The sequence below is a fragment of the Capsicum annuum genome, chromosome 7 (genome assembly GCF_002878395.1).
Source record: "Capsicum annuum cultivar UCD-10X-F1 chromosome 7, UCD10Xv1.1, whole genome shotgun sequence".
In the NCBI taxonomy this organism is placed as follows: domain Eukaryota; kingdom Viridiplantae; phylum Streptophyta; class Magnoliopsida; order Solanales; family Solanaceae; genus Capsicum; species Capsicum annuum.
In genome coordinates this window covers 181,811,213-181,830,792 of record NC_061117.1, presented here as the reverse complement: position 1 = coordinate 181,830,792, position 19,580 = coordinate 181,811,213, and the positions used below count along the sequence as shown (strand labels likewise).

Genomic DNA, 19,580 nt, shown 5'->3' with positions numbered 1-19,580 from the left:
TCTTTACTTAAAAATAATATTTTTAAAATAAAATTATAAATAAAATATGATAAAATTTACAAAACAAATAAAACAAAAATACGTCAACTATTATTTTGATGAACAATTATGAGGTGCCATCTTCCCCCCCCCCCCCACATCTGAAAAATAAAATGTCAATAGTAGGAGGAGTCAGTGGATAGATCATAGAAGTTTGCCCCAGAAAGTAGCCGTTACTGCAGATGGGACCATACAAACCGACATTTAATTCTGAACATTTTTTGACAGAAAAAGAAGAAACAAAAAAGTAACGTAAGAAAAGCCCATAAAAGCAATATTGTGTTTCTACATTAAAATAACTCCTCCCTCCTCCTTTACAAACAAATCCCCCTAAATAGCCTATTTTAAAGGTGTGTTTCACTTTTTTCATGAACCTCATTTGTCATTTCCCTTTTTGACTACTAATAACTAATGCTGTTTGTTTATACACTGTAATAGAACTGTCCTTTTGAATTCTTGAATTATTCTCTTCTTTGTCAACTCCAACAAATACATTTGTACAGTCACTGAGTATGAATCTCCACACCCTTTTCTTCATTTTAAGTAATGGTTTGGCCTGTCATAAAAGCAACAACCTCTCTACTTTTCAGGTAGAGGTAAGGTTTGCATACACTCTATCCTCCCCTGACCTTGTGGGGGTTGTACTGGGTAGATTGTTGTTAGCGTGTCAAGAATTATTGTGTAGACATTAATAAGTGAAAGTTGCAACTTGTTTTATGTGTTGTTTCTAGTGCCAAGATTGATACAGTTTAAAGGAGTCATGAAAAATACTGTTTCAGAATGGGTGTATTTTGTTTTAGTACAAATTGTTCAATTTTTCAATCATAAGAATCTTTCGGTACCATCTACGTAATTAGAAGAATGTAGGGGCAAAAAAATGCTGCAAAGCTGAAATCTTTGTTTGACCGTAGTTGAATGTCAATTGGATTTTGGTAAAATTAATATTTGATTTTTGTAGGAAAACTTCGTTGGATGGAAAAGTTTGGATTTATTGACAGTTGAAAGCTACTTCCATTTTTTTAGGAATTTGGTACATGTTAATTCTAGGATGTTTGATCTATGACGATTTGGAGATATTGGTTTACAATGTTCCAATTTTAATGCCAAGGTGTATATGAAGATAACTTGAGTTGGTTATCTGGAGGTTTTGAGATTTTTCCTGGATGAAGATCAACATGCTATGAATGGATAACGAACAAAGGAAATAAGAATGGAATTTGCATTGATTAGCTGTTTCTTTTGGTGCTGAATTGCTTCATCTCACAATTGGAAATTATGTTTAGATAACTGCCACAACGTTAACGACTCCAGTGAATCTCTTTAAATAATTGATCATCTTACATGCAAGTTCTCCTGCAAGGCCTGCGAGACAACTAGTATTCAGAGAGGTCCTTATATTTAGGGTGGAAATGACACTTGAGCAAGTTCTAAGTGAACCAATCTGAGTTTGATGCAGTTCTAAATGTTTATATATAGTGGTTATTTAATGTCCAATCCAGGATGGGGCACAGTGACTGGCAGTGGGATTAGCACTAGGTTCATTGGAGTAAAAAACCATAACTCCCTTTCAGTGAATGTATTTAGCATAATCCAGGATTGCACCAGGGATCTACTCTTAGTCCCTTTTTGTTTGCGTTGGTGATGGATGTGTTGACGCGGCGCATTCAAGGGGAGGTGCCGTGGTGTATGCTTTTTGCAGACGATGTAGTCCTGATAGATGAGACTCGAGGGGGTGTGAATGACAAATTAGAGGTGTGGAAGCAAACTCTTGAGTCTAAAGGGTTCAGGGTGAGCAGAAGCAAGACAGAGTATGTGGAATGCAAGTTTAATGACGTGAGGCGGGAGAATGAGGTAGTAGTGAAGCTAGAAGCACAGGAGGTATGTAAGAGGGATAAGTTCAAGTATCTTGGGTCCGTGATCCAGAGTAACGGTGAGATTGACGAGGATGTCTCGCATCGTATTGGGGCGGGATGGATGAAGAAGGTGCCGCCCAAGCTTAAAGGCAAATTCTAGTGGTAGTCCGTCCGGCCTTGTTGTATGGAGCGGAGTGTTGGCCAGTTAAGAACTCCCACATCCAGAAAATGAAGGTGGCAGAAATGCGGATGTTGCGCTGGATGTGTGGACTGACTAGAGGGGATAGAGTTCGGGATGAGACTATCCGGGAGAAGGTTGGTGTGACTTCAGTGGAGTGCAAGATGCGGGAAGCACGATTGAGATGGTTCGGACACGTGAAGAGGAGGGGCATGGATGCCCCGGTCCGTAGGTGCGAAAGGCTAGCGTTGGATGGTTTTAGGCGGGGTAGGGGTAGGCCGAAGAAGTATTGGGGCGAGGTGATTAGGCGGGACATGGAACAGTTACAGCTCACCGAGGACATGACCCTAGATAGGAAGGTCTGGAGGGCGCGAATTTCGGCAGAGGATTAGGGCCAGTTTGGGTCGCTAGTGTAGGGAATTACTTGGTGGGGGTTTTATTCCTGTTATGATTCCGTCTTCCGTGTTCCATGTTTTATTACGAATCTGTGTGCTTTCCTTTGCTTTCCTCTGTTTTATATTACTTATGGGTGCCGTATTTATGTTATGTAATCTGCTTCTGTGCTTTACTATGTGTTTGTGTGGTATCTCGTGTCTTGAGCCGGGGGTCTATCGGAAACAGCCTTTCTACTTCATCAGAGGTAGAGGTATGGACTGCGTACATCTTACCCCCAGACCCCACTAGGTGGGAATACACTGGGTTTGTTGTTGTTGTTGTTGTTGTTGTGATAACAGGATAGTTGTTATAGATATGTTATTCATGAAATTTGGGATATACTAATGCTAAAGATATTAAACAAAGAGACAAACTACTCACTCCTTTTAGATATCATGTGTGATGGTTATTAATAAGTAAAAATATAGATAGCAAAAGGAACTAGTGTGGGCTTGTCCAATTCTATCCCATAAATACACGTGATCATTATGTTAGTTGGTTAGATTGTTATTGGTGATGACTTTTAAGGGCAGTGGATTCTTCATGTGTCATCCGTGAGTAGCAGCCTTCTTTTCATGCATTGGTGATGTGTAGGGATTCCTTGGGTTACCTTGTTGCACTCATGAGTTTTGTGCTTTACATTTTACTGAGAATCAATTAGAGATCTTCATTTTGTTGTCAATGTAAAGGGGATAGTTTGCTCTAGTGAAAAAAACATCTTAAATTGAATATGGGGGTTGACGGACTGCAGTTTTAGTCCTCATGAAATCTTTCCGGCACAAGAGCTGAATATGGGATAGCCTAGTTTCTTTTGGCATGAAGGTGTAGTCCAGGCATTTCTTATTTACCATAGTGTAATGCACTGATTCTGGTCTTAGTATGCATTTTGTAATGAAAACAATGAGCTTTTCCCATTGTTGAAACTTGACACAAATATATGTTATTTATTCTTTCTGGTAGGATTTTACTTTGACATATTTATCTTACAAAGAGTACAAACATTGCAGAGACAAGCCGTTGAAGCAGAAACATGGCCACTCTGAGTGATATAGGTGTTGCAGCTGCTATTAACATTCTGAGTGCGTGTATTTTTTTATTTGCATTTGCAATCCTTCGAATACAACCTGTCAATGATAGGGTATACTTCCCAAAATGGTACCTTAAGGGATTAAGAAGCAGTCCTTTGCACTCGGGTGCAATTGTCAACAAGTTTGTCAACTTGGACTTTCGTGCATACTTGAGGTTTCTGAATTGGATGCCTGCTGCCTTGAGAATGCCAGAACCAGAGCTTATTGACCACGCAGGATTGGACTCTGCTGTCTACTTGAGGATTTATTTGATAGGGTATCTTCACTTGGTACTTTAACTTCTTCTTTTCCATTTTCTGCATTTGAAGCTCTGCCACTACTATCTGTTTGTGCATACTAGACTTTCATAGGACTAAATTGAATTACGCATTCATATGCATACATGAACTTAGAGGTCCTCCATCAGATGAATCATGTCTGTGTCCATGGTTCAAGAATTAACTTTGTTCTTCAGTTACGGACAAGGTATCACAATTAACTCTGGTCTATTTGTATGGAATATTTAGGTGGCTGAGATCTGCTATTTTTACTACTTTGTTCGTCTTCTATGAGGCCTACAATCATTTTCAAATTGAATTTTTCATGTCATCTTTGATATATAACTATGGAGCAGCATATCATTGTAGCATTATTCCCAGGACACCAAATTTAACTGCGAGGACAGTCTAGGGAATACGAAGATCAGAATTTTTTGCAGAGACCTCTTTTTACCCTTATAATATTGAATTCGTTCATGGAAGTTGAACTTTACGACCATTGTGTAAATTATTATTATCCTTACATTGGAATCTTATTTGAATCCTGATTACCATGTTTCTGGTTTTCATGGATATCTTGTGACTTGCTTATAGTTTCTTCTTATATTCCATGTCTATCTCGAAAGTCCATAAATATGTGCTTGACGTCGTCCATTTGCCTTTTCTTCCATTTGTTTTGACATTTATCTCTGATCACGGAAAAATTTAGAAGCTAACGTATTTTTTCAAGAAGTTGCTCAACAAGTTTAAACTCTTTTATGATGATAATCATTTCAAAAATAGACCTCTAACACTTACAAATCTTTAACGATGTTTTGTATTTTGAAGAAAATCTTTGGCACACATCAATATGTGCAGCCACAATTAGCTAACCATATCATACCTCGAGGAATAAGTAATACTAATGGTGATAAAATTACTACTGATAAATTTATACAAATTAGCATAAGTTTTTTGACATTGGGGAGTCCTGCCAAATGATGTGGCTGTTGTTTCAACGTTTTAGGATCCATATCAGTGTCATTTTGGAGAGATAACCTTTGGATTCTGCCTCTTTTCTCTGTTTCTAGCATAATATCGAAAATCCCGGACTTGTTAAATCAAAAGCCAGAACATATCGTCTTTAATGGCTTGATGAGTAGTTGTTCCTTCCCTTTCTGAGTTTAATTTCAATATTCCTTTTGTTCAATGCAGGCTTAAATTATTTGTCCCAATTGCTTTTATTGCATTCTCGGTCATGGTTCCTGTTAATTGGACCAACCACACATTGGAGCGCTCTAGTTTGACATATAGTGATTTAGACAAGCTTTCGATTTCAAACATTCCTCTTGGATCACAGAGGTAAGCAGAATCTTTATGCGCTGTGTACTTTGTATTTAATCTTTCTGGAAGTCCTATTCTTTCAAATTTCCTTTTAATTTTTCCATTAGTTTTCCTTGACAAATTTCAAGACGTTATTGGTTTCATTTATGTCTTCTGCTCTTTTTTATTAATGTACCAGTGCCATTGTGTTCCCTTGATATTTGTCAAATCCTCGAAAATAAGGAAGCTTCTCATTGCTTGTTTCCAGCTGCAAAGTACTTGAAGTATCGTAATCTTGTAATAAATGTAATTTGAAGGGGAAATCCTGTATAGTATACCAAAAAGTAGAGAATCTATAGAAGAATATAGATTGTATACCAAAAAGTAGAGAATCTACCCAAAAAATATGATCATACACCCAATCATCGTCTATACAAGAAGGAATCTAACGGGTACATAAAAAAGAAACTATCAAAACAAAGGTTATCTCTAGATTTACAAAGTCGTTTCTATTCTTCAGACACTTCCCTATTTCTTTCCTTCTATGTACAACCCAGCATAAGAGCCAATGGGGTTATCTCATGCCGTAGATCTTCCAGTTCTCCTAAATGCCAGCTATGTAGCATTTCCTTGGAGGCTTCTTGCATCATCCAAACCAATTCAAGACCACCGACCGCATCAGCCCTGACAATGTAACAGTATATGATCTATGTTTTTCACCAAGCCTTTAATCATGAGGTTTTCGCAGTTAGTATCATGCTCCTAGCTGCCAATTATACGACCAAGCACACCTTTTTTGAGTCCTAACCGTCGTAGTAAGATTTGATTGCTAACAAGCCTTCTCTCCTTCCTCATTTGACTCAAAGAAAAAAAAAAAGAAAATGTAGCATATAAAACCTTAGGCATATTTAACATATTGTATTTGGCGAAAGTACAATTTCTACATCTATATAAGCACATAAAGAGATATCGAAGTGCCTTAGCAGAACGAGATTCCTTTTGTGTGCATCAGCATCTACTCAAGACATCGCACTATAGGTGGCCCAAGAAACTAGTCTGGAGTCCAATATAAACTTTAGTAGAACATATTGAGTGTTGTACAGAGACAAAGTACCATGTCCTTATCAGACGTAATATGTCTTTGACAATGTTGAGTTTCTAATTATGGACACATGAAGGAAACAATTTTTAAGTTTAATCGTGTAAAGATATAAACATGGGCCTAACTCAACCCGAAAAGCTAGCTCATGAAAGGAGGATTGCCCAAGTCCATATAAGCAGACAACTAGTCCTTCCCCAACCAATGTGGGACTCCAACCCACTCTAACACCCCCTTCATACCCAGGGCCCAACTGGCTCGTGGACGGGGAGCCCAAACAGGGATGAACCTAGCTCTGATACGATATAAAGATATGGCACTTGGCTCTACTCAACCCCAAAGGCTAACTCATGAAGCGAGGATCGCCCAAGTCTATATTAGCAGACCACCAATCCATCACCAACCAATGTGGGACTCCAACCCACTCTAACAAACCGAAAAAAAAAACACGTCTTAAGTCCCACGAACGTTTATATTTAGGATCAAAAGTTACAAGTTCATAATTTGCCCTTTCAACTTTTATCTGCAAAATTGCCCATTGTCAAAGGCTCTGTACGGTTTCTGTGCTGGGACTCAAAATAAAGGAGCTAATGTTTCACTAACAATAAAACATCGTGATGGCAAGTTGATTATATTTCAACTATTTGGTAACAACTAAGAATATTGGACTTGTAAATGCATGTTTTGGGGGAAGTAGATTGGTGTTTTAGTTATGTCTTCTTTCTGTTATCCTGCTTAAGTGAATAATTTTGTAGTCCCTAAGTACTTGAGCTACTGCTTGCAGATTCTGGACCCATCTGGTTATGGCTTACATTTTTACTTTCTGGACTTGCTATGTGCTGAAAAGGGAGTACGAGATAATTGCATCAATGAGATTGCATTTCCTTGCATCTGAACATCGACGACCAGATCAATTTACAGTAAGAACCATAAGCCTTGTTGATCTATTACAATGGCAATCTTAATCTGACTGAAGGTTTTGATGGTAAGTAAAGCCTTAGGCAAAGGTTGCTTATAAATTTACTTTATAGTAAGTGAAATTTTTAAACATTAACATTGTTAAGATAACTATGTCTTGTTAAGCAAAACTTAATATTGATCCTGGGACTCAGATAACTTGGGAAAACTTATTAAGATGCAAAAGGTACTAAATTCACCATCATATCTTAGACTTTTAACTTACTGTGGTCAGCTTTGAAGCTGTAAATCAATAGCTATTTTATCAGGAAAAAGGAAAAGGAGAACGCTACTCAATGAGGGTAGAAGATGATGGTGTTTGGCGTTATCTTGTTTTCAAGGCGTCTCTCTTTCTAGGTCAATAATAACCATCTTATTAGAGAGACAGTGGATTAACTTAATGTGTTTTCTTACCTTCTCTTTTTCTTGGGTTAAAACTCCCCCTTCCAACTAATCCAAGCCATCACCTTCTTATCATTCTATTCTCTTCTCAATATCATATGCTATACAACAATCAACTAACTGTGGTAAATTGATGCCTAGTGTGACTGATACATCTTTTCTAACAAATACTATGCCCAGGTACTTGTCAGAAATGTACCACCAGATCCTGATGAGTCAGTGAGTGAGCTGGTAGAGCACTTCTTCATGGTCAACCATCAAGATCATTATTTAACTCATCAGGTTGCAATTCATATGTCTATCTTCTCATTTAAAGGATTTGCTCTATGCCAAAGTGGAATTTTTCAAACTTCTAAATCTGTTTTGCTTTTGTACCGACCTCTAAAGGACTTCCATACGCTTAACTCTCAACTCTAAGATCGGTAAAACATGAGTTTACCGTATGTAGTTGTTCATACCTGTTAGCATCTGATACGTCTTGAGAACACATTGTCTCTTATTTTCAAAAGCTCTGTTTAGATTTTTGGTGTGAAATTAATATAGTCAGCTGGTGCAAAAATTGTTTAGAAAGGATCGGATTTTAAATATGACATGAAATATATATTTTTTGTTCTAATTTCCTTAGATCCGTCTCACTGATCAGATCAAATGAGGTGGTCACATTTCTCTGGAAATAAAATATTGAACTTTTACATGCACATTTCTGTACTGGTTGCTTCATTTATTTGACCTACAGCTTTTTAACACCAATAGGGCAGGAGGATTCAGTGTATGATGAACAAACACTTGTTTTGTTTTCCCTTTAATAAATGTATAGGTTGTATACAATGCCAACAATTTGTCAAAGCTAGTCAACGAGAAGAAGAAAAAGCAGAATTGGCTTGACTATTATCAACTCAAGTATACTAGAAATCAGTCCAACAGGCCAAGAACAAAGGTATTATTATTAGTTTATTTTTGCTCTACATTAGCTAGTAGTGATTGGGTTACATCTAATGAGTAATATTCTTTCCATTAAGCAGACTGGTTTCCTTGGCTTATGTGGCGAGACCGTTGATGCAATTGATTTCAATAGTTCTGAAATTGAAAGGCTCTCGAAAGAAGTAAGTACCAACACTATGTTTTTTACATTGTTGAGGTTTTTGTGTATATAACTGCGTAATTTATTTCACTTTCTTAGGAGGGATTATCCTTTCTTGCGTTCTTATGCTTCTTCCATTTTTATTTTGATGGGTATATAAAGTGGGAATTTCAAAACTTTAAATTTCTTTTATCAGAAATTTGTGATCAAGTCAGATCATCTATGAAAATAAGAGGTCAATCAGTTGAGTTGGTTGAATATCAACTTACGGAAGAGTTCTTTGGCGTATCAAAAGGATTTGGTGAATAGTTTCACTGAAGTAATATAGTGGTAGCTAAATCCTTAGTTGATGGTATTTAATGTTTAATTCTAAAATTTCTTATAATGGCCTCACACATCACCACTTTGGATTGTGTTTGTCAGATATCTGATGAGAGAACGAATATTATTGGGAGCACCAAGTACATTATGCCAGCAGCATTTGTTTCCTTCAGAACAAGATGGGCAGCTGCTGTTTGTGCACAAACACAACAAGACAGAAATCCAACACTCTGGTTAACTGAGTGGGCTCCGGAGCCCCGTGACGTCTACTGGGATAATTTGGCAATTCCTTATGTTTCACTCTCAATCAGGAGGCTTATTGCTGCTGTGGCATTTTTCTTCCTTACCTTCTTTTTCATGATTCCAATTGCATTTGTACAGTCCCTTGCTAATATAGAGGGAATAGAGAAGGCCTTACCTTTCTTGAAATCCTTAATTGAAACGTGAGTTTCTTTTCTTCGCACGTTTCCTCTCCAGTTCATTTGAGAAAACTTGGCTTTATTCTAAATAATGGTTTTCAATGCAGTAAAGCTGTAAAATCCTTCATCCAAGGCTTCCTCCCTGGAATCGCATTGAAGATTTTCCTTATCTTCCTACCTTCAATATTGATGCAAATGTCAAAATTTGAAGGATTTGGCTCCATATCAGCTCTTGAGAGGAGATCTGCAACAAGATATTATGTTTTTCAGTTTGTTAATGTATTTCTTGGAAGCATCATTACTGGGACCGCATTTCAGCAGCTAAATAATTTCATGCATCAATCAGCTAACGAGTATGTCCTCAATAATTTCATCTTTAATTCTCAGATACTGAATTCTTTGGATTTGATGAATTGTCAAGTCATTTACTCAATGTCATCTGTGAACGAAGCTGGAATCTGTCCTTTGACGAACAATATTCTGCAACATTCTTTAAAATTGAAGGAAGAATTTTCTTGTTAACATTTATGTTGTCTGTCTTCAGCGTTATCTATGGCAACCTGATTTCTTCCGTCTGGCAGTGATTGGACCCGAGAAATTTGTCCACCCTATTTATGCTGTTCATATCCCTTTCTCTTCTTGTGAGATGTGACAGAAATTCAGTAAATTTTCAAGTTGTCCAATGAATCTTGTTTCATTCATAAAATGTGGTGAACATAAATGATCTTGACAAATGACATGTTTATATATAACTTCTTAAATTGATATCTAGATAGAGCTTCTACTTCATTTGCCAAACCTATGCCTCTGTTTCTTCTACTCTTTAATCTTAACCTTCATAAAGAAGAGTGGTTTTTGATGCAGAATACCAAAGACAATTGGTGTATCCATTCCGATGAAGGCAACGTTCTTCATAACTTACATAATGGTGGATGGGTGGGCAGGAGTTGCTGGAGAGATACTTAGGCTGAAGCCATTAGTATTTTTTCACTTGAAAAACTTCTTCCTGGTAAAGACTGAGAAGGACAGAGAAGAGGCCATGGATCCAGGAAGTCTCGGGTTCAACACTGGTGAACCTCAAATACAGCTCTATTTCTTACTAGGCCTTGTTTATGCTGTTGTGGCACCGATCCTGCTCCCTTTCATCATAGTATTTTTTGGCCTGGCATATGTTGTATATCGACATCAGGTAAGATTAATTATATTTTGAAATGACTTTTTATGTAATTTTAATTTTTTCAAAAGGATTTCTTCCGGTAAATGACTCATTCACAAACAAAATATTGCTGGTTTTTGTGTTTTGTTAGTCACATGGTACTTCTAGGTGCACAGTATGAATGATTGATTTTATGTGTATCCAACTCTGGTTGTTCTTTTGATTGAAGATGATCACTTCGAAGTACGTTTTCCTTGGCTTGAGACCAAGTGAACAACTATTTATTACGTGATCAGTTCCTCAGTTTTTATTTATTTCGTTTTCGTTTCTTGGTTAACTATAGTATGTCAGCCCTCTGTATTATTTTGTGTTTGCTTCCCCTTATACATGTGCATAGCCAAACCGACTTCGCTGTTCTATGTGGACTTATCGGAACCTGATTTGTGATGTTTTGTTTACCTGTAGATTATAAACGTGTACAACCAGGAGTATGAAAGTGCAGCAGCATTCTGGCCTGATGTGCATGGGCGCATCATAACCGCGCTGATAGTCTCTCAATTGCTTCTAATGGGATTGTTAAGTACAAAGGAAGCTTCTAATTCGACTCCACTGCTAATTACACTCCCTGTACTAACCATATGGTTCCATTTGTTCTGCAAAGGTCGTTATGAGCCGGCTTTTGTCAGATACCCGTTGCAGGTACTGCAGTTTTGTCTATTGCTTTTTTTTTTTCCTTGTATGATCTCTATGGCCTACTTGAGGCAGTTTGTGATTTTTTGCATATTGGCATCCGTCTTTATCAAAATATCAGGAAGCAGTGATGAAAGACACGCTAGAACGTACAAAGGAGCCAAACTTCAACTTGAAAGAGTACCTTCAAAATGCTTATATCCATCCTGTTTTCAAAAGTGAAGAGGATAATGCAAGTGATGCAGCCAGTGAAGATGGGGACCTGGAACCTTCACTTGTCCAAACAAAACGCCAATCACGTTTCAACACACCATTGCCAAGCAAAAGGAGTGGTTCATCTCCTCCATTGTTATCTGATTTTGATGCTAATACTCGCGTATAGTTGGAAAAGCCTCTCAACTAAAAGCAGCACATTTAGCATCTCTCAGACAAAGCTAGCCAGCCCAACTTGACAAAAGCAGCTTGACAGGAGATCTGTTTGGCCTGCATGTTTTTTCCAGGGTATAGAGTTGTTTAGTTTTGTACATAACCTTCTCGGTTCTCTATTTTACTCTATTGAAAGTTCTTCTGATTCTGTCTTACAATCAGCGCCGTTCGTTGTAGATTTTCAGTTTTATATAAACTAATCACTTGTCACTAACAAAGAAGTCAGACTCAGAGGGATCCCAAGTAAAAAGAATTTTGTGTTTTACCATACTGCAAAACATAACTAAGACATTTATATACGTTCCTCATTTAGCTCACTACTTTTAAGTGTCTTTCGGAGACAACCTTTCTATCTTTAGGGTAGGGGTACGGTTTGCGTACATCTATCATCCTAGAAGCCACTTTGTGGGTTTACATCGACTAGATCATTGTAATTTTAAGTGCCTTAGTCTCCTAAAAGATTATCCCACTTGGATTAAATTAATTGAACTTCCTCCAATTTTTTATTACTTCAAGTGTTGCAAAGTATACTTCATCTATAGAAAAATATCAGAATCTTCTGATGATGAAGTTTATTACAAGTAAAAAAGAAAAAGAGGGGTAACATGGTTAATCATTAATAACATATAAATTCTTCACAAGATTGTCAAAATTCATCTCAAATGGGAAAAAACAATAATGTGCCAAGATCACTTCTATAAATGTTTCCTAGGTAACACTTACTCTTTTTTTCCTGCCACATTTGTTCTTTTTGATAAATAAAATAAGGGTGGAACAAAAAATTTCATATTTCACATAATAATCATATCAGTAAGAGCAAGTTATCTATTGTGAATATCTAATCAGATAAATTCAGAAAAAAAATATCAGCAAGATAAAGAGATGCAAACAAAATGAGAGAAAGTCAAATAAATTTTATCATTGTACATTGTAATGTGTTAGTTTCAGGTTAAATCAATCTATAAAGTGAATTTTAGAACTAAAAAGAACTTTTTATTATCTTCATGAATTGTACGTTTTTCAAACAAAATATGAAATTACAGACTACAGACTTCTTATAACAGATGCAGAGCAACAGCATACATAAATAGATATCAATTTGGTTCATCCTCATAATACATCATACAATATCGGACAACATGCAATATATCACTTCACCATGATTATGGTCTAATCTAAGGTCTAACAAATAAACCATTATGGGGTTGTCGTTTGGTATGAGCAATAAGGATAACTAATCTCAGGATTAATTTAGAAGACGAGCTTTGCCCATGTTTAGTTGGAACAAAATGCATGGGATTACTCATCCCGGGATTAGTTATCCCACCCGAAGGAGGGAAAAGAAAACACTACAACCCCGGGATAACTAATCCCAAAATTAATAATCCCGCGATAACTTGTTTTCCAACCAAACGACTGTGTTTACACCTTGTTAATTACATGTTTTCTTCATAGAACAACAGTTATAACTTTTAATCCTTTGATAATGAGTCCAAGAAGTTAGAATAATTATAGACGTCTTGAGCATCGATCACTGTTCTTGTTCTGTGCCGCCTCGGTTCATCTGCCTAAATGAGTTTTTTTGTACTATTCTGCAACTATAAGCAAGTATCAACATCCTCTTAATAAATTGTTGAAAGTTGCTTTAAAATGCAGACTGTTTTTCCTTTTTTTTCTGTGTCTTTTCTTTTTATGTACAAATCCCAGTTAAATTAGGATCCCTATCTTTGGTAGGAAACTAATTAGTTATTGTTATAAAATAAAATCCTAGTTAAATTAGGATTCCTATCTTTGGTAGGAAACTAATTAGTTGTTGTTATAAAATAACTAAAAATAAAGAAGAAGAATAGATAGAGAGAAGAGGGAGCTTTTTATTTCTTTGACGATGAAAGATCATCAGATTGAGAATACAATGAATAAAACCCCTCTATTTATAGGGAAAATACTCCTAGTTTCTGACTAAAAGACAGATACTTCAAATCCTGATAGATATCAACTAGATCTTATTAGATCCTGATAGATATTCAATATAATGTAAACACTCCCCCTTGAATGTCTAGATAGATAATGTGTCTCGTTAAAATCTTACTAGAAAAAATTCACTGGGAAAAAAGTCTGAAGGAAAAAGAATACACATCTCTAACAATACGCATATAGGTTGCCTCATAAAAAACCTTACAAGGAAAACTCAGTGGGACAAGACCTTGAAAGGAAAAAAGAGTACAACGCGTATTTGCTCCCCATGATGAGAACATCAATGAACTTTTACATCCTAATCTTGTGCATCATCTTCTTGAAAGTTGCAGTTGGAAGAGACTTGGTGAATAAATCAATCACATTATCACTTGAACGAATCTGTTGCACGTTAATATCACCATTCTTTTGTATCACGTGTATAGAATAACTTTGATGAAGTGTGCTTTGTTCTATCTCCTTTTATAAATCCTTCATTAAGATGTGCTATGCATGTTGCATTATCTCTGTATAAAATTGTGGGTACATTGTCACATTTCAAACTACATTTTTCTCAAATGAGATGTATCATGGACCGCAATCATACACATTCTCGGTTTGCTTCATGAATAGCTATTATCTCAGTATGATTCGATGAAGTGACTATGATAGATTGCTTTATATGTCTCCAAAATAGGACAATACCACCACATATGAATACATAGCCTGTTTGAAACCGAGCTTTATTCAGAGCAGATAAGTACACAACATCAGCATGAACAATAAGATTGGGACTGAAATCTTTAGAATAAAATAAGCTCATGTGTTTTATCCCATTCTGATGTCTCGTAGTAGGAGCAGAAATATATCTTACTAACAAATTGACTGAAAAGGCTATATCGGGCCTTGTAGTATTTGCAAGATATATGAGTACACCACTTACACTAAGATATGGTACTTCATAACCAATCTAATTCGGTATATTTCTCATTTCAGCAAGTAATCTATTGCTTTGAAAACTCTCCAAGAGTTTCAATAATTTTCAAGCTGTATGCTTATACAATATAAGGATTATCAATAAGTTTTCCAGAAACTTTTATATTTTGAATCCTTAAAGAAGTTTTCATATAAATTGTCAAGTGAAAATATTCAACATTTCATGAGTGACATCTTCAAGTATTTGGACTGCAAATCAAATAAGTGTTATGCTTATCAAAATGTATCCTTTCATGTCACTTGATAAATGTTTCTACGTCAGGATGCTTAAATTAACGTTGAATTCAGATACTCGTAATCTTTTACAATATTGCACCAATATTGTATCAAAGATATTATTGATGAAATATCATTTCGTATCGATTCACAGTATGACATAATATTTTGAGATCTCATCACTTCATTATTTTCAGGTACCTGAACCTCTCATAAGGCTTCATGAAGTGTTATGTCATAAGCTCTTCAAGAGCACATTGACTTCTTATTATGATTATTTGCTCCTTATTTTTTAAGGATTATTATATTTGGAATCGATTGGTCTACCATGCTTCATGCATGCATAGACATTGTTCTTTAGGGACACAAAATAGGAGCACTTACAACTTAATATGAGATGCTTTCGGCATTTGACTTGAATTATCTTTTGAATAAGAATCTGATGATAATTCCTAACATATTTCATAGCTGCTTATAATCTCCCCCTTATGTTAGGAAAACTAACATACTTCCTCCACCTTCTTTGAGGAATCCATCTTTGTGTATTATGGTATATTCATTAATCGTATACCGTACCTCAAAATTATTAGATGAAATAGTTGGTTTCTGACCTTGAACCAATTGAGAAGGAAGAAATAATCATAATTTATTGGTCTAATGCATACAAGTGCTATTGTATGCAACATATCATATTTCAGACCAACACATGAAGCTTTGTTCTCATTCGCAATAGTTCAACTATTTATTGAATGCATTCAATGTTAAACCATCATCATCATAATGAATTATCTTGATTACACAATCTAAAAATTATGCTTTTAACTCAATTTTATTGAGCAAGCAATTTTATGAATGTCAAATTGCAGGTTGGCGATAAACGTAAATGTGAGTATCTTATTGACGCATCTTTTCAAAACATATCACATGATAGGTGAACGGGCCCTTATTCACCTTTTATACTTTCCAAATTTTAAGGGATCCAATCCCAAAATTAGTTGGTCCAACCAACTTATCATGAGAACAAACAACATTAAAAGTAATGAAGAATTTTCTAATTCTTCAATATATACTCAATACTCAGTATGCACATCTTTGAGATTTCGCAATCGTTCGCGTCAATTTATAAACATTTAATCTAGTAAACTTCAAGTTTACATGACATGTGCTTTTGGGTTAGTAAATTTTAAATTTACTATGACATGAGTAAATTTCAAATTTACTACTTCAGAAGTAGATATTAAAATAACTTTTCTCAGTTATTCTTCCTCGTTCGGAGGTGAGTTGTGATTTTCAGTTATTCTTTCTCATTCGGAGATGAGTTGTGATACCATCACTGACATAAATGATTTGTATTAGTAACTCCAAGTTACTATAACATGTGCAAAAATTCTTAAGTAAACATCAGGTTTACTATTGCATGAATTTCATATCAATAGACAATAAATTCTTAGTTTATTATGGCACGTGATTTCATCATACTTGGGTAACTTTTCACATTCGTGTTTCTTATCATAGTAACATAGAGATATTCAATCTTTCAATTATCACACCTCTTTTGAAGGTGGATTGTGATATCTTCACAATTACGAATACGTTCGAGTGTATATACAATCACATTCACCCATAGTGTATAAATCTGGATTTATAATAATCAAAATTCTCATTCCCAAGAATGAAATATAATCACGCCTTAAGCGTATCAAATTATGATAGCTACTACAAAAGTAAATTGAGGCATACATATGATTTACTGCTACCACATCCAATTAAGGAATGAAGCATATTTAATGGAACATGTTTCACCAAATACTCATTATTTTGCCTTAGCCATCATAATATCATCAATATGGTGCATTGAGATTCACACTCAATGTCTTATCCATATAAAGGCGTCTTAGGCATAAATAGATAGGACTTGAACCCAACATCTTATCATCAGAACTTTAGCTCAATGTCTTATTCTTTTTTTGTTGTGGTGAGATTTGAATCCGTCTTACAAATTGCTCTTCGAAAAAAAGTGAACAAATTTAAGACATAAATAATTTTGAACTAATTAATTTTTTTTTCCAGATCCAACAAGCCCAATAAGATATAAAACTTGTGATACATATACTCGGTCTATCCATTCTTATCATTTAGCCATATATTATATGAATTAATAATGCAACACTTTACACAATACTTCCAAGCCATTTACCTCGTACAAATGCTATGAAGAGTATTTTAGTTGGTTAGACAAAAATCCTAATAAAATAAAACAAATAAATATCATATGGTAGCAGCTTTCACGTGTGATACTTAATACTAAGACATAGAAAATAATCCTTGTTATAGAAAATAATTACTTTTCATTGCACAAGTGTCCTTATATACGTGGCTTAGTGAAGTTTCAAAACAATCCTTTTCTGTAGAGCAAATTTTGCTCTAGCAAACAAATGTCAAAACTTAAATTACAAATTTTGAGAATCGTACTCACCTTGATTCGTGTCATATGGTAGAGTCTCGTGCTGATAACGTATTATAAAATAACTAAAAATAAAGAAGAAGAATAGATAGAGAGAAGAGGGGAGCTTTTTATTTCTCTTGAGGGATGAGAGATCATTAGATTGAGAATACAATGAATAAAACCCCTCTATTTACAGGAAAAAATACTCCTAATTTTTTACTAAAAGACAGATACTTCAAATCCTGATAGATATCAACTAGATCTTATTAGATCCTGATAGACATTCATTATGATGTAAATATATTTATAACAATTATTTTATATTTTTGGTAGAAATAGGTCTTTTTTGTCCTATTTTTAGTTGTAATATTATTAAAGTTAACCGGCTAATAATCAATGAGACGGGGCTTTTACAAGAAAATAATCAACTTCTCTGCATATTCTCTCTTTAAACTCCATCTCTGTTTCAGCGGCTAGCTTTTGAATTGAATTCTTGCGTTATTTCCCTTTAATGGTTTTAAACCAACAATTTGTATAGAAGCTTTAATCTTAAAGGACCTGTGAGTGTGTGCATCAATATGATCAAGTGGACACCATGAACGGAGAAGCAAATTTTTCTTCAATGGCACCACCAACTTTCGATGGAGAAAATTATCAAATCTGGGCAGTTAAAATGCGGATATATCTGCAATATTTGGATCTCTGGAAAGATATTGAAGATGAATACGAGATAACTCTCTTGCCGAACAATCCCACGGTGGAGCAGATTAAAACTCACAAAGAGAAGAATACTAGGAAATCAAAGGAAATGGCATGCTTATTTACTACATTTTTATCTAATATCTTAACTCGTATCATGTCTCTACAATCAGCAAAAGAGGTATGGGATTTTCTCAAGGCTGAATATGAAGGAGATGAAAGGATTCGGGGGATGCAAGTGTTGAATCTGGTACGTGAGTTTGAGCTGCAAAGGATGAAAGAAAGTGAAACCATAAAGGAGTACCCTGACAGACTTCTTAATTTAGCAAATTGTATCTCCACTTTCAATGATTCAAAGATCATTGAAATAATCCTAGTAACGGTACCTAAAAGATTTGAGGCTACCATAACAACCTTATAAAATACTAAGGAATTGTCTAAGATCACACTCGCAGAGCTCTTCAGTGTTTTTTAAGCGCAAGAGCAACAACATGTTATGAGATAAGAAGGAGATGTTAAAGGTGACTTACCAACCAAGCATCATGATGATGGACGTTATAAGAAGAAGGAGAAGAAGTACCAACCAACTGATGTAGAAGGTGCAACATATAACAACAAAAACAAAATAAGTGGTTTCAAAGGAAACTACCCTCCTTGTAAGCATTGCGGCAAGCTTGTACATGCACCTTTCAAGTGTTGGAAGAGTCCTAATGCTAAGTGCACAAAGTGCAGTCAGCTTGGGCATGAAGCAATCATCCATAAGAATAAAACTCAGCAGCAAGATGCAAAGGCTCATGTTGTTAATGAACAGGAAGAAGATCACCTCTTTGTCGCATCATGTTTTACAAACAGTGTCTCAATCGAGTCGTGGATGATCGATAGCAGATGCACAAATCATATGACTTGTGATAAAGATCTTTTTAAAGATTTGAGGTCTACTAAAGTTAAAAAAGTTAGAATCGGCCACGCTGGTTATATTCCAGCAAAAGAAATGGGAACCATTACAATTGAATCACAATCGGGCACTAAAATAATTTTTGATGTTCTTTATGTACCCAATTTGGACCAGAACTTGTTAAGTGTTGGTTAGGTATTAGAAAAAAGTTTCAAAATATATTTCGAATATAAATACTGCTTGATCAAGAAAGCATCTGGACAAGACCTAATTAAAGTCAAAATGAGAGGCAGAAGTTTCTCATTAAATCCATTGCAAGAAGAGCAGATAGTGTATTCAGCAAAAAAAAACATTGTTGACTTGTGGCATAGGAGACTCGGGCACTATCATTATCAAGGGCTTGTCAAAATACAAAAATTGAATATGGTGAAGAACTTACCCGATTTGGATATTAATGCTACTGAATGTCATGCCTGTCAATTCAGTAAGCAACACAGAAAGCCTTTTCCAAAATCAACTTGGAGAGCTTCACAAAAGCTGCAACTAATTCACACCGATGTCATCGGACCTTAAAGAACTCCATCACTAAAAGTAGCATATATTACATTCTTTTCATTGATGATTTTACAAGAATGTGCTAGATTTTTTTCTTAAAATTCAAGTCAGAAGTTA

The 19,580-nt window shown here is 35.5% G+C and overlaps 2 protein-coding genes across 4 annotated transcripts; both read left to right on the top strand.

Annotated features, from left to right (window-relative positions):
* Window positions 1–279: 279 nt before the first annotated feature.
* Window positions 280–11,858, top strand: LOC107878154 (CSC1-like protein At3g21620). Of its 3 annotated transcripts, none has more exons than XM_016725065.2 (12): window positions 280–389; window positions 3,513–3,849; window positions 5,045–5,191; window positions 7,036–7,171; window positions 7,791–7,892; window positions 8,428–8,547; window positions 8,633–8,713; window positions 9,115–9,455; window positions 9,539–9,784; window positions 10,296–10,620; window positions 11,053–11,286; window positions 11,399–11,858. In XM_016725065.2, exons 2-12 carry the CDS (start codon window positions 3,536–3,538, stop codon window positions 11,657–11,659), a joined length of 2,307 nt encoding a protein of 768 aa, XP_016580551.2. In that variant the 5' UTR covers window positions 280–389; window positions 3,513–3,535; the 3' UTR covers window positions 11,660–11,858. The 3 variants fall into 3 exon arrangements, with proteins under 3 accessions (XP_016580551.2, XP_016580550.2, XP_047249826.1); XM_016725064.2 differs by lacking the exon at window positions 280–389 and adding an exon at window positions 396–549; XM_047393870.1 differs by lacking the exon at window positions 280–389 and adding an exon at window positions 2,774–3,327.
* A 6,051-nt stretch (window positions 11,859–17,909) lies between these two features.
* LOC107876688 lies at window positions 17,910–19,103 on the top strand. Its single transcript, XM_047394076.1, has 2 exons — window positions 17,910–18,395; window positions 18,552–19,103. Exons 1-2 carry the CDS (start codon window positions 17,910–17,912, stop codon window positions 19,101–19,103), a joined length of 1,038 nt encoding a protein of 345 aa, XP_047250032.1.
* Window positions 19,104–19,580: the final 477 nt, after the last annotated feature.